This window comes from Euleptes europaea, chromosome 10, assembly GCF_029931775.1.
Source record: "Euleptes europaea isolate rEulEur1 chromosome 10, rEulEur1.hap1, whole genome shotgun sequence".
NCBI classification, from domain to species: domain Eukaryota; kingdom Metazoa; phylum Chordata; class Lepidosauria; order Squamata; family Sphaerodactylidae; genus Euleptes; species Euleptes europaea.
The window spans coordinates 79,184,998-79,197,948 of record NC_079321.1 but is presented as its reverse complement, the minus strand read 5'-3'; the positions used below and the strand labels follow the sequence as shown (position 1 = coordinate 79,197,948).

Genomic DNA, 12,951 nt, shown 5'->3' with positions numbered 1-12,951 from the left:
GTAAGCAATGTGAAAGGCGTTGACGAGGTCGGGGGCGGAGACATCCCGTGCGCGCACCCATTCGTCATAGGCAGGGGGGAAATGTTTCCAACGGACTAAATACTGCAGGTTGCCATGGTGAACACGGGAGTCAAGGATCTTGGAGACTTCGAAGTGTTCCTCCCCCCCCACCATGATGGGTTGCGCAGGAGGTGGATCCGGATGCCACTGTGGAGAAGCAACATGGGGTTTGAGGAGGCTAATGTGGAAAACAGGATGCACACGCCTCAAGGACTTGGGGAGAGCCAGTTCCACCGTGACAGGGTTTATGACCCGGGTGATGGGGAAAGGGCCAATGAATTTAGCACTGAGCTTATGGCACGGACGGGTGGAACGGAGATTTTTGGTGGAAAGGTAAACCAAAGCACCCACTTGCAGATCACCCCCGGGGGAGCGATGTTTGTCAGCTTGCGCTTTGTATTTACGCTTGGCTCGGTCGAGGTTGCTAACGAGCCAGGGCCAAGTGGTACGGAGGGCGTGTGCCCAGGAGGCAATGTCGGGGTTCCCCTCCCCCTCTACATCATCTGCAGGAGCAATAGGACTGAAATCTTGTCCAAATACAGCAAAAAATGGGCTAAAACCTGTGGATTGATGCATGGCATTATTGTAGGCATATTCTGCTAAAGGTAACAGTTCCACCCAGTCATCCTGGTGGTAGTTAACATAACAGCGTAAATAACATTCAAGTACAGCATTGACACGTTCAGTTTGACCATCAGTTTGAGGATGGTATGCACTAGACAACCCTTGTTCCACTCCCACCAACTTGAGGAAAGCTTTCCAAAACTTAGAAACGAAACCACTTCCGCGGTCACAAATTATCTTACGCGGAAACGAATGTAAACGAAAGATATGCGTCACGAAGAGGCGGGCCAGTTTCTGAGCAGAGGGGATCCCTGCGCATGGAATCAAATGTATTTGTTTAGAAAACAAATCAGTAACAACCCACAACACAGTTTTACCCCCACTGAGAGGGAGATCAGTCATAAAGTCCATAGCAATCACTTCCCAAGGTTTGCTGGGCGTTTCAAGAGGTTGTAGCAGTCCCGGGGGTTTGCCCTGCGATCGTTTCGCAGCGGCACAAACTGGACAGCTGCGGATGAAGGAGTCAATGTCGGAACGCATTCCCCCCCACCAGAACTGTCTGCGCAATAAGTGAAGGGTTTTCAGAAACCCAAAGTGCCCAGCTGTTTTGGCTCCATGAGCTAAATGTAAAACGTCCTTCCGGAGAGCTTTGGGTACATACAATTTCGAGTCCTTGTACCAGGACCCTCCCTGTTCCAAAACACCAGGGGGTAGGGTATGAGCGGAGCGTTCTAAAAGGCACTGGTCCCGAAGGACATTTAAAAAGGACTCGGAGATGGGGACTTTGGAGGGGGCCCCCCCGTCGGCCATGGAGATCTTAGAAACAGTTATGGGGCTAGTGCTTACGTGCGGCGGCGCGCAGACTGCAGGCGGCTGGGCGGCCGGAGGGGTAGGAAGGGCGGGAACGCTGGTCTGTTGCGGTGGCGGCTGGGCAGCCGGTTGGGCTGGCGGAGCTTGTAAGTTGGGTGAGGCGTGCTGATGCTGGGATCGAGTTTGCACAGCCAGCATAGGTAGGGCCCCACGTTGCATAGGGGTGAACAGAGAGTTGGTGGGTCTCTCGAGTTTTACCGGATATTGTGGTAAACGGGAGAGGGCATCCGCGAGAACGTTCTGCTTCCCAGGGACGTGCTTCAGGGTGAAACGGAACTGAGCAAAGAACTCCGCCCACCGTTGTTGTTTCGCCGATAGCTTATGGGACCCCGTGAGGGCAGCTAGATTTTTGTGATCGGTCCAAACCTCAAAGGGGACTTTAGACCCTTCCAAGAATTGTCGCCATAGAGTCAGTGCATGATGAACTGCTGAGGCCTCTTTCTCCCAGATGGGCCAGTTTAATTGAGCGTGCGCAAATTTTTTTGAAAAGTAAGCGCAAGGGTGAAGAAGACCATCCGGTCCTTGCTGGAGGAGAGCCCCTCCCATGGCTACATCAGAAGCATCGACTTGCACAATGAACATTTGATTTGGGTCTGGGTGCCGTAGCACCGGCTCCGAAGTGAAGAGGCGTTTGAGGGCCAGAAAAGCGGCTTGGCATTGCTCAGTCCATAGGATTTTTGCGGAGGGCAAGGCAGCCGAGCTTACTTTTCCCTTAGTTTTCAGTAGGTCCGTAATGGGTAGAGCCACTTGGGCGAAGTTAGGGATGAATCCCCGATAGAAGTTTGCAAATCCCAGAAACTGTTGTACTTGCTTACGGTTGGTGGGGGGAGTCCAATCGAGGACGGCTTGGACTTTGGCGGGGTCCATGCGAAGACCTTGGTGGGAGATGATGTATCCCAAAAACGTGAGTTTGCTTTGATGAAATTCGCACTTAGCTAGTTTTGCGAAAAGTTGATGGTCACGCAGGCGTTGCAGAACTTCCCGGACCAGAGCCACATGCTCGTTCATAGTTTTCGAATAAATGAGAATGTCATCTAAATAGACCACCACCCCACGATATAGAAGGTCATGTAGGATTTCATTGATGAGTTGCATGAAGACCCCCGGGGCCCCTTTTAATCCGAACGGCATCACTAGGAATTCATACATTCCGAAACAGCTAGAGAAGGCAGTGAGGTGCTCATCCCCTTCGCGGATACGGACTCGGTAGTAAGCTTCCACCAAGTCTAATTTAGAGAACACACGGCCTTCCTGTAATTGTCCCAAAATATCCGATATTAAAGGGATAGGATAGGCGTTGGTCTGGGTAACCGCATTGAGCTTTCTGAAGTCAATGCACAGGCGAAGGTCGCCCTCTTTTTTCCGGACGAAAAACGCGGGGGCCGAGTTTGGGGCATTCGAAGGGCGAATGAACCCTCTGGCGAGGTTTTTGTCCAAAAAGTCCCGGAGGACAGTGCGCTCGGAAGCGCTCATAGGGTAAATCTTACTCTTGGTTAATGTGCAGTCCTTTACCACTTCAATCGCACAGTCTGAGGCCCGGTGGGGGGGTAAGGCATCACATTCCCTAAGGTCGAAGACATCTTCAAAGTCCCGGTATACAGCAGGTAGAACCGGTGGTGCTGGGGCAGTAGAGGTTAATGCTGGAACGGGCGGATATAGCAGAGCAAAGTTCTGCCGATGCTGGTCGCAGGTGGGACTAGCGAAGGAGATAGTGTTTGTTTCCCAATCAATACTGGGACTATGTCCTTTAATCCAGTTAATTCCCAAGACCACTTCAAATCGGATAGGGGCTATAGTGAAGTCTATTTGTTCCCAGTGGGAACCAATTCCCATTGCCACCCCTATGGTGCGGTGATCAACTGGACCCCCCTGGAAATGGCTTCCGTCCATTTGGGCAAATTGGACGGGGGCGGGTAAAGCCTCAGAGTCGGCTCTGAGTGCAGCAAAAGTGGCTTCGCTTATGAGAGTGCGACAGCAACCGGTGTCAATTAGTGCTTTGACGGGGAGTTGTGGAGCACCGTTAAGGTGTTGTAAAACTGCATCCACGTAGACGGTGGAGTCCACTTCTTTGATTTTGGTAGGAGCATTCGGTTTGATAGGAAGATCCTGAGAGGTCTGTGGAGACGCTCCATTCACCACAGACCGGAGCCGTTTTTTGACAAGTCGAGGGGAGATTCCAGGTTTAAGGCTGGAGAAATCCAAGGATTTTCCTCATCCGAAGAGGGAAAGTTGTCCCCCAATGGGGCACTTGTAATCCGAGACCCGGCGGGGTCGTTGGTAGTAGGCAGGGAGGCTGGGTCCCCGGCATGGAGTGCAGAGGGTGTGGGTCTTCCCGGAGCTGCGCTGCGGGTGGCCGCGGTGCCTCTGCGTGGTGGACGACCTCGGGCGCGGGTTGTCGTGCTGGGACGAAATAATTCCTGGCGGCGCGGGCAAACGGCTGCAAAGTGGCCCATTTCTCCGCAAGTAAGACAGGCACCCCTCTGAAATCGGGCTTCACGTTCCTGGGGGGGACGTGGGGGATTTCGTGGGACGAGCAGTGGTGCCTTGGGTTGAGGCTTTTGGGTGCCTTTTTCCTTGTGCTTTTGACGAACGAGAGAAATAAAGCGTCGGCGGCTTTCCACTTCCTCGGCTAATAGGATCCAGTCTTCGAGGGTATCGGGATCGCCCCGCATGTAAGACCAGTTCAGAATGTCAGGATGCAAGGCTTCCCTGAAATGATGGATCAGGGTGGTCTCGGGCCAACCTACAATTTTACTTGCCAGTCGTTGAAATTCATCGGCAAATTCTCGTACTGTAGCAGAGCCTTGTTTTAATTGTAAGAGTTCCGTTTTGGCTCTTTCCCCTAGGAAGGGGTCCTCAAACCTCCTTCTCAGGGCAGTCATGAAGTTGTTGAGGGAACGAATAGCACGAGAGCGGGTGTCAAACTGGAGGACCATCCAGTCAGCCGCTTTGCCTGTCAGAAGGGAAGCTACGTAACGCACCCGGCTATCTTCCGTGGGGAAAAGTTGTCCTTGTTCTCGCATATAACTGTCCACTTGATGCAAGAAACAAGGCAAAGTCTCGAGAGATCCGTCATACGTAGTCCTCAATTTGAGTTGCTTCCAAGGGCCGGGCGCAGGTTGGCCCGGTTGCACGGGTGGTCCGGGCGGAGGAACAACAGGAGCTCCAGGAGGCAAGGGTGGAGCAGGCACATTAGCGGGTGGTTGCACGGGTGGTCCGGGCGGAGGAATAACAGGAGCTCCAGGAGGCAAGGGTGGAGCAGGCACATTAGCGGGTGGCTGTACGGGTACCCCCTGACCCGGTATCGGAACGGGCTGTCTCTGAGCTATCAGGGTTTGTTGTAATTGCCTGTTCTCCTGAAGCATACGTTCCATTAGTTCCTGGAGTTGATCAACACGGTCGGAGAGCTCCCGATTCTGGGCTCGTAAGAGATGAACCTCCTCACTTGGGCCACCAGTAAGATGAGGTTTACTGGTCCGGAAGCTTGTGGCCCATTGAGAGCTATCCCCATATAGATCCTCGTCTTCAGACTCTCCTGAGTCTCGACGTCGGTCAGCCAAACGGCGTGCGCGTTGGGTCGCGCGCGACGGGACAAACGCCGGGGAAAAAGACAGACCTGATAGCCCTTGTACATTGTCCTTGGGGCGCGTGTCCACGTTCGCCCGATCCCTAATCCTTGCTGCAGCCGCCCTGGCTGCTTCCGCAGCTTCTCTCTCTCTTGCGACCTTAGCCGCTTCGACGGCTTGCTGATCCGCAAGAACTTTGGCGTTCTCAAGTCTTAGGGCAGTCTCTGCCGTAATGCGCGGCAAAAGTTCTGTCTCCAGGAGTGAGAGTATGGGGTCGGGTTCCCCGCCCAGCAGAGGTTGTACTCGAACCGCCAGTGCGGGTGCCTCGGCTCCAAAAGTCGAGGTCAAAACTTGAGCCAAGGTGGCTACCGGGGTGTCCTTTGTACATTCCACAAGGAGAAGAGCGGTGCTAATAGCGACCCGCTTGGCCTCAGCCTGACAGCTGGCTGCATCCGGGATCAGGGAAAAACCCTCCGGCGGGGCTCCCGCCATGGTAGAAAGAGTTTCTCGAGAAATAAGATTATCCAAAAGTCCAGTTAATATTTGTAAATCCTCAGTTGCCAACCGGGCATCGTCCAGTAATTGATCCAAGTCTTGAAGATCTAAGCGAGTATCAGTATCCTCCGACGTCAACATCCAGAGAGTTCCTGTAAGAGATTGCCACTGTTCCTGTACCAGTCCCCTCAAGCGGCAAACCTCTCGGGTCGTCCGGAAAAGTTCAGCGATTAAGTCTTGTAACAGAGTAGGATCCTCAGAGAAGGGCTCCAGGGTAGTAGATCACCTGGAGAGCTGCACAGCTCCCATCCAAGTGGCAGGCGAACCCCCCTGGGCTCCAGCCTGGCTAGTAGAATGGTGAAGAGATAGCTGTCATAATGTCAGCCCTTGGCCCACAGAACCAGAAATCACCACAAAGTCATATAGAGTCCAAACAGATGGCTTTTACTGGTCAAATAGGCAAACAGTGCAAACGAATAAAATGACAGCTATGAGAGACTCACTAGCTGAGAGATAATATAAGGCAGAAAAGGCGGGAGATTACAAGCATAGGCTGAATACAGTTTCCCAGGAGCTGAGTTCCCAGGCCTAGGTATGCGACCTTGGGGGCCAGACAATACAGCGCAGAGACAGAGGCAATAACGAAACCGAGATAGCAGCCTGACAGCCAGTTGCAAAACAATAAACCTGATTCTAAGCATGTTCCCTTAAGAGTGGAACTGCACTCTGTAAAGGAAGCATGGCTGCTACTGAAAACAGCTGTCCTGTGTTGATCTCTTCCCCATATGATGTCTAGTTCAACTTTTTTCATGTTCTGATGCTACTGTGATATGCATTCCTTGGCCCTGCCCATCAGTGATGGGGTGGTGACCTATACCTCCTCACATATGTAGTCCCCATCTTCCAGGAGCATCGTTAAGGAGCAGGCCTAGTGATTCTGGGTCCCTGGGTAAAAATCTGGGGGGCCCTCCCCCTTCATTCGGACTATCGTGTATCAGTCATCTGTGAATTCTTTTCGGTGGCAGCAATAGTGGGCGGAGTGCTGTGTGAGAACAGCTGCTGTACAGGCCGTGAGCAAGAAGAAGGAGCCTTTACTGCTGCCTTCCCACGCTTCTGCACCCTGGCATGCAAGCCAATCATACAGCAGGAGCGGGCTGGCCCTCTCTGCAATCAGCAAGGCAACACTGGGGACGTGAAAGCAGAGGTGGCTCGCTTTGCCTCAGGACAGTTGCAGGGTGGTTCGAGCCCTCCTCAGCACACAGTTGTTGGGAACCAGCCTCTGCCTCTTGTTCATTCTGTTGCCTCTCAAGCAGTGGCTATGGCTGTGATGGCAGTCAGACAGGGCCTTGGGAAGCTGCCCTGTTTGTTCCATATCTAAGACTGTCCTATTTTCAATAGGAGCATCCCCCTTTTTTTTTGTAATGTGTACTTCCATCTGAGTTTGCATTTGTTTTAGTGGAATGTGCTTTTGAATGAATATTCCTGGAATTATGTTACAAATATTTGCTGTGTTGTCATAGAATTTGACTAAAAATGTAAGGGTCCCCAAAGCAGTGCATTTCTGTTACAGAGTATTATCATATGACTTCAGAAGCAGATTGTAACTTTATTTTTCCCTTCCCAAAGATAGCATAGAGGCCAACGTAGAAACAGCTGAAGTCCATGTCCAGCAAGCGAATCAGCAGTTGTCCAGAGCAGCAGACTACCAGGTAAATATTATTGCAAGACTGTGTTGCATCACTTCCATGAGATGTATTAAAAGTTGAAGTTCTTTCAGTTTTGGATTTTGGGAGCCAATTTTCAGGATCCTTTCCTTCTAGGCCACATTCTCATTAAGGCATTTGCTGGTAGTAATAATGCTTAGATCATACAGTACAAAACTAGTATTTATCTGGCCAATCTTTTTCATTGCTGTCAAAAGTCATCAAGAATCTCTTTAGTAGTACTCTGTCATTGTATTTTCATTTATCGACCTCGTGTTTGTTCTTGGCTGCATTTTCATGATTTGTTGTGTTCATTTATCTTTCCCTTGGTGTCGGTGGCAGCAAGTATTTTTTATGTTCCTTCCAGTTTGAATGAAATGTGCAGGGATTGTGCCATTCAGCAAAGCCTAATTCATGAAATCAGTAGTGGACCCTAATAAATGACATTAATGAAACACATTGTTTAAAGGAAGCTGTTGCTTGATTGATAAAGGTAGCAACTCCAAACATTAATAAATCTAGTATACTGTTAATGTAAGTCTCCTCAGAATTTAAATACCATCTATTAAAAAAAGAAATTCAAAAAAATCACTTTGACTTAGCTGATAACATTAAAGAAAAAAGAACCATTGTCATGATCCTAAATATTCTCACTTGGAAGTATAAGTGCAAGGTGATTTAATGGGTCTTTATTGTAGTGTAAGTGGGATCAAGGTCAAGATGCATGCTGGGTAAAGTTTCAGCCTGCTTGCCTGCTTTGGGCTCAGTAGTTTAAACACAGTTGATACAATGAATTTCATGGATAGCTCATAAAAACCTGCTTAAAATAGGTTTCCTGAAAGGAACTTTGATGGATTCTTAGCACAGTCAACCTGTCATGTTTATCTCAAGCTATTCGATCTCCTGCATTGAACACTTAACTCAGTGCAAATTTTATTCTTATTAATCTAGCTTCCTTCTGATTTCCCAGTAGTGAGATTATTCCATGATGGAGGGAGGAAAGTAAGAAATGTAGGATTTAAATAATTATGGATAGTTTTAACTTCCTACAATACTATAATCTCTAATTGCTCTCCCATTAATAGGAATTAATTCAAGTAAAATTATTAAACAACTTTATCTTTTCAGCCTTTCCAATCAATTTAAACTTAAAAGCCTTTTTGACTTAGAATGAATTTATATTTGCATATCACATTTTTTTTATTGCACTGATATGATGTGATGGAGCCTCCTTGTATTGGTGGTCAGCGCATTGCTACGTTCATAGCCACACTGTAGTCTGGCCTGTGTTGCCAGTGGGCTGCCTCTTCTTCCCCACCTGCAGCAATTTGTGCTATCTCCTGACTCAAGACTAGGATGCATTTCTTTACTTGTAGTCTGTTTTACTTGTTAAGACTCAAAGTGTGATATCAAATTAGAAAACAACAACACATATCTTCCCACACTGGCTCCCACTGGCTCCTTCCCATTTTTCACACTCTCTTCTCAGCCTTTCCTCCACTTTGCCCCCCTACTCACTCACTCAGCCGCTGCCTCCGCCCCCCACAGATTTCTTTCCTGCTGGGATTGCCTAGGCCCAGGTTCCAGTGCTTTGGTTGCTAGGCAAATCTGGGTGCCCCTAGGCCTACAGAAAAATCCCCTTGTCTATAAATTGTATGTTTTGTGCAGATTTTTTGATCTACGTTTTGAGGCTGTGTTGGGAATCTGATTAATTAAGACAATAAAAGCAGTGTAATACATATCATGTAATACATACATAGGAGACCCATGGCGCAGAGTGGTAAGCTGCAGTACTGCAGTCCAAGCTCTGCTCACGACCTGAGTTCGATCCCGACGGAAGTCGGCTTCAGGTAGCCAGCTCAAGGTTGACTCAGCCTTCCATCCTTCCGAGGTCGGTAAAATGAGTGCCCAGCTTGCTGGGGGTAAAGTGTAGATGACTGGGGAAGGCACTGGCAAACCACCCCGTAAACAAAGTCTGCCTAGTAAACGTCGGGATGTGACGTCACCCCATGGGTCAGGAATGACCTGGTGCTTGCACAGGGGACCTTTACCTTTTTAATACATACTATAAACAATGCATGGAGGAATTCCTAAAAGTTAAAATGGAAACTGTATTCCTTTCTTATAAATGAACATAAGAACATACGAAAGGCCCTGCTGGATCAGACAAAGGCCCATCAAGTCCAGCAGTCTGTTCACACAGTGGCCAACCAGATGCCTCTAAGAAGCCACAAAAAAGACGACTGCAGCAGCACCATCCTCTTTAACTATTCTTTCCTCTTTAACTAAATGTCCTCTTTAACTATTCTGTAGTATCTAAATGTCAGGAAAACAGTGATAGGAAATGTTGTATGTGCCTGGTTTCTCTTTTTTTATCCCAAGGAGTGGAGAAAGAAGGAGAGGAATTTCCCTCCTCCATTTCACAGTATATTCATTCTTGGAAGGAACAGTAGGAACCAAGCATACACAATGGGGTGCATCAAGCCTCTTGTAGAAAATATTGTGTTGACAAGATGTCAGTGTTAATGAAATACTGTCTTTATGGTATGATAGCCATTTCATATTTGATGCTGCAGGCCTAGATTTTATCAACAGCATATAAGGTGGTAGACTAGGCTCTGGACTGTAGAAGTTGAAACTGCAGGTGGGGCTCACATGACTGAATGTTAATCCTTGCTCTAAAAAAACCCTCTCTTCTTCCACCCCGGTTGGGTGCTGGAAGACAGGGAAAAATTGTAATGTAGTAGAGGCTATATATAGTAGAAGCCCCCATCTCCATACACAAACTTGCCACCTCATATGTTCATTGGGAGAAAGCTGTGGTTTCCAAGTGCTGGTATGTTTAGTGTCCATCTCCCAATTGTTCCTTACTAAAAAATTTCCCTTTTTCTTGCCTCTGCAGCACAAATCCCGTAAGAGAATGTGTATCCTCATTCTTGTACTGGTTGTAGGCGGAACCATCCTTGGCCTAATCATATGGGGAGCAACAAAATCAAATTAAGAAGGAGGATTTCCACAGATGTCTCATGAAGCTGTTCAGTAAATGACGGATCCACCTTTATCACTTTTGCTTTTCTACATAATGCATTTTTTTAAATCCAGCAGTGCTCCACCCCTTCCTTCAGCTTCCATAGTGTGATTCACTGAATTTATTGCACCATTGAATGCAGCAGGGTATATTGCCAGTGTTTAACCTGGGGGGAGGCTACTTCTTCTCCATGCCTGCCATCCTGTAGTCTTCTCCTTTGCCTCCAGGCCAAGTTGCAATGGTTATGCAACACCCTAATGGCACGGTGCAGTATATGACCTATTGTTCAAGTGGGGCAAGCTTGCAGATGCAGATATGTGGAGTCTTGCACCCTCTGAGGGCTGTGAGCCAAGTCATTCAGTTGTGCCCTTTAAAGTTCTCACTGAGGAGATTAAAAAGCAACATGCAGGGCTTAAATTGTCAAAATTCAGTTTATCTGGTCAATTTCTAATCCATGGCTTTGTTGGGCCAATTTATTTCTTGTAACAAATCATGAATTACTCTGTGTATGGATATTGTAGTCTGAAACTTTTAAATTCTTTTCTGTAAGCAGTCATGTATGGTGCCCCAGTAATTCCTGATGCAGGTCTGGCCACTTCTCCTCATGTGAACAGTTCAAATCTAATAGGTTGCTGGCAGCTATATTCTCTTTCTATCCAATATTTCTGAAACATTTGGATTAATTCAGCTGTTTTTGTTTTAAAATATTGTCGAAGGCTACATATAACCTACAAGAACCAATGTTTTTGTTTTGTTTAAGAACACTTTTTTCATATTTTGATATAAACCAGGTTCTGGGTATTGGCAAACTTGGCAAAGTCTAATCTGATAAAAGGGGCTTGATGTGCTTACCTTAAAAGCGTTGAGACACATTTAAAGTTAGCAAATATTTGTATACTTAATTTATGTATTTGTCAGATGTTTGACGTCACTGAGCAAAACTAATGCATGTAAAATGGCTAATCACAAATTTGACTTTACAGGACTCTGACTTGAACTGCCAAATAATACACGTATCTAACTGTTCTAAGTAATTCTCTCAGATCTTTGTACATGGAGGTGATTAATAAAGAATCTAAACTTAATTCTGATTGAATTTCAGAAAGCTCTAACCTGTACAAATAGTAAAACCTATGTGGGTTTAAGTCTTTTAAAGCAAATAATTCTCTTTCCCTTCATTATAAGGACAAAGTCCAGAACAACTTTTGGGAAGTTCTGTCTTCCGGACAATTATGTTCCATTTAATTATTTCAGATCTTGGAGGTTTTAAGAACTGAGTCACTTTGTAGAAACACATGTTGGAAAAATAATATGAAGATGTCAGCTAATCTGTTTTGCCTTTTTTTAAAAGAAATGTTATTGAACTAATATTTACTGTATAAATACTACTTATGTCTTATGAATTTTGTACAGCAGTTTGATAGAGAAGCAACATTTACATGATAAGCTCTGAGACTTGTGATTTGGGAAGGACTAAAAATCAACAGGCTAATTTGGATTGTACAGTCTAAATAAAAATGGTTTTGAAGGTGAATATTTTCTCTTTTTAATTACTTTGAAACTTGGTTTTAGATGTATATGGGAGTAAGTAGCATTGATTATTTTTTTTCCAATGAGATTATTATTCACTGACCTCAGAATAACAGCAAATTATGTCACTTGTAATATTGGGGCAGGGGTTGGAAAGCTGGAGAGGTCTGATTCTTTACTATGTTTGGGACAATTACACACATAAAGTGGATGGGGGGAAAGTATGAGACTGTCAGGCTGCTATCTCGGTTTCGTTATTGCCTCTGTCTCTGCGCTGTATTGTCTGCCCCCCAAGGTCGCATACCTAGGCCTGGGAACTCAGCTCCTGGGAAACTGTATTCAGCCTATGCGTGTAATCTCCCGCCTTTCCTGCCTTATAATATCTCCCAGCTAGTGAGTCTCTCATAGCTGTCATTTTATTCGTTTGCACTGTATGCCTATTTGACCAGTAAAAGCCATCTGTTTGGACTCTATATGACTTTGTGGTGATTTCTGGTTCTGTGGGCCAAGGGCTGACATTATGACAGCTATCCCTCTTCACCATTCTACTAGCCAGGCTGGAGCCCAGGGGGGTTCGCCTGCCACTTGGATGGGAGCTGTGCAGCTCTCCAGGTGATCTACTACCCTGGAGCCCTTCTCTGAGGACCCTACTCTGTTACAAGACTTAATCGCTGAACTTTTCCGGACGACCCGAGAGGTTTGCCGCTTGAGGGGACTGGTACAGGAGCAGTGGCAATCTCTTACAGGACGTCTCTGGATGTTAACGTCGGAGGATACTGATGCTCGTTTAGATCTTCAGGACTTGGATCAATTACTGGACGATGCCCGATTGGCGACTGAGGATTTACAAATATTAACTGGACTTTTGGATAATCTTATTTCTCGAGAAACTCTTTCTACCATGGCGGGAGCCCCGCCGGAGGGTTTTTCCCTGATCCCGGATGCAGCCAGCTGTCAGGCTGAGGCCAAGTGAGTCGCTATTAGCACCGCTCTTCTCCTTGTGGAATGTACAAAGGACACCCCGGTAGCCACCTTGGCTCAAGTTTTGACCCCGACCTTTGGAGCCGAGGCACCCGCACTGGCGGTTCGAGTACAACCTCTGCTGGGCGGGGAACCCGACCCCATACTCTTACTC

The 12,951-nt window shown here is 47.1% G+C and overlaps 1 protein-coding gene across 1 annotated transcript in view; it reads left to right on the top strand.

Moving 5' to 3' along the window:
* Nucleotides 1–10,259, top strand: part of STX7 (syntaxin 7) — a 31,962-nt gene extending 21,703 nt beyond the window's left edge. Inside the window, exons 8-9 of the mRNA XM_056856234.1 lie at nt 7,182–7,264; nt 10,161–10,259. Coding sequence (XP_056712212.1) covers nt 7,182–7,264; nt 10,161–10,259 — 182 coding nt within the window. The remainder of the gene's footprint in view (nt 1–7,181; nt 7,265–10,160) is intronic.
* The last annotated feature ends 2,692 nt before the right edge of the window (nt 10,260–12,951 follow it).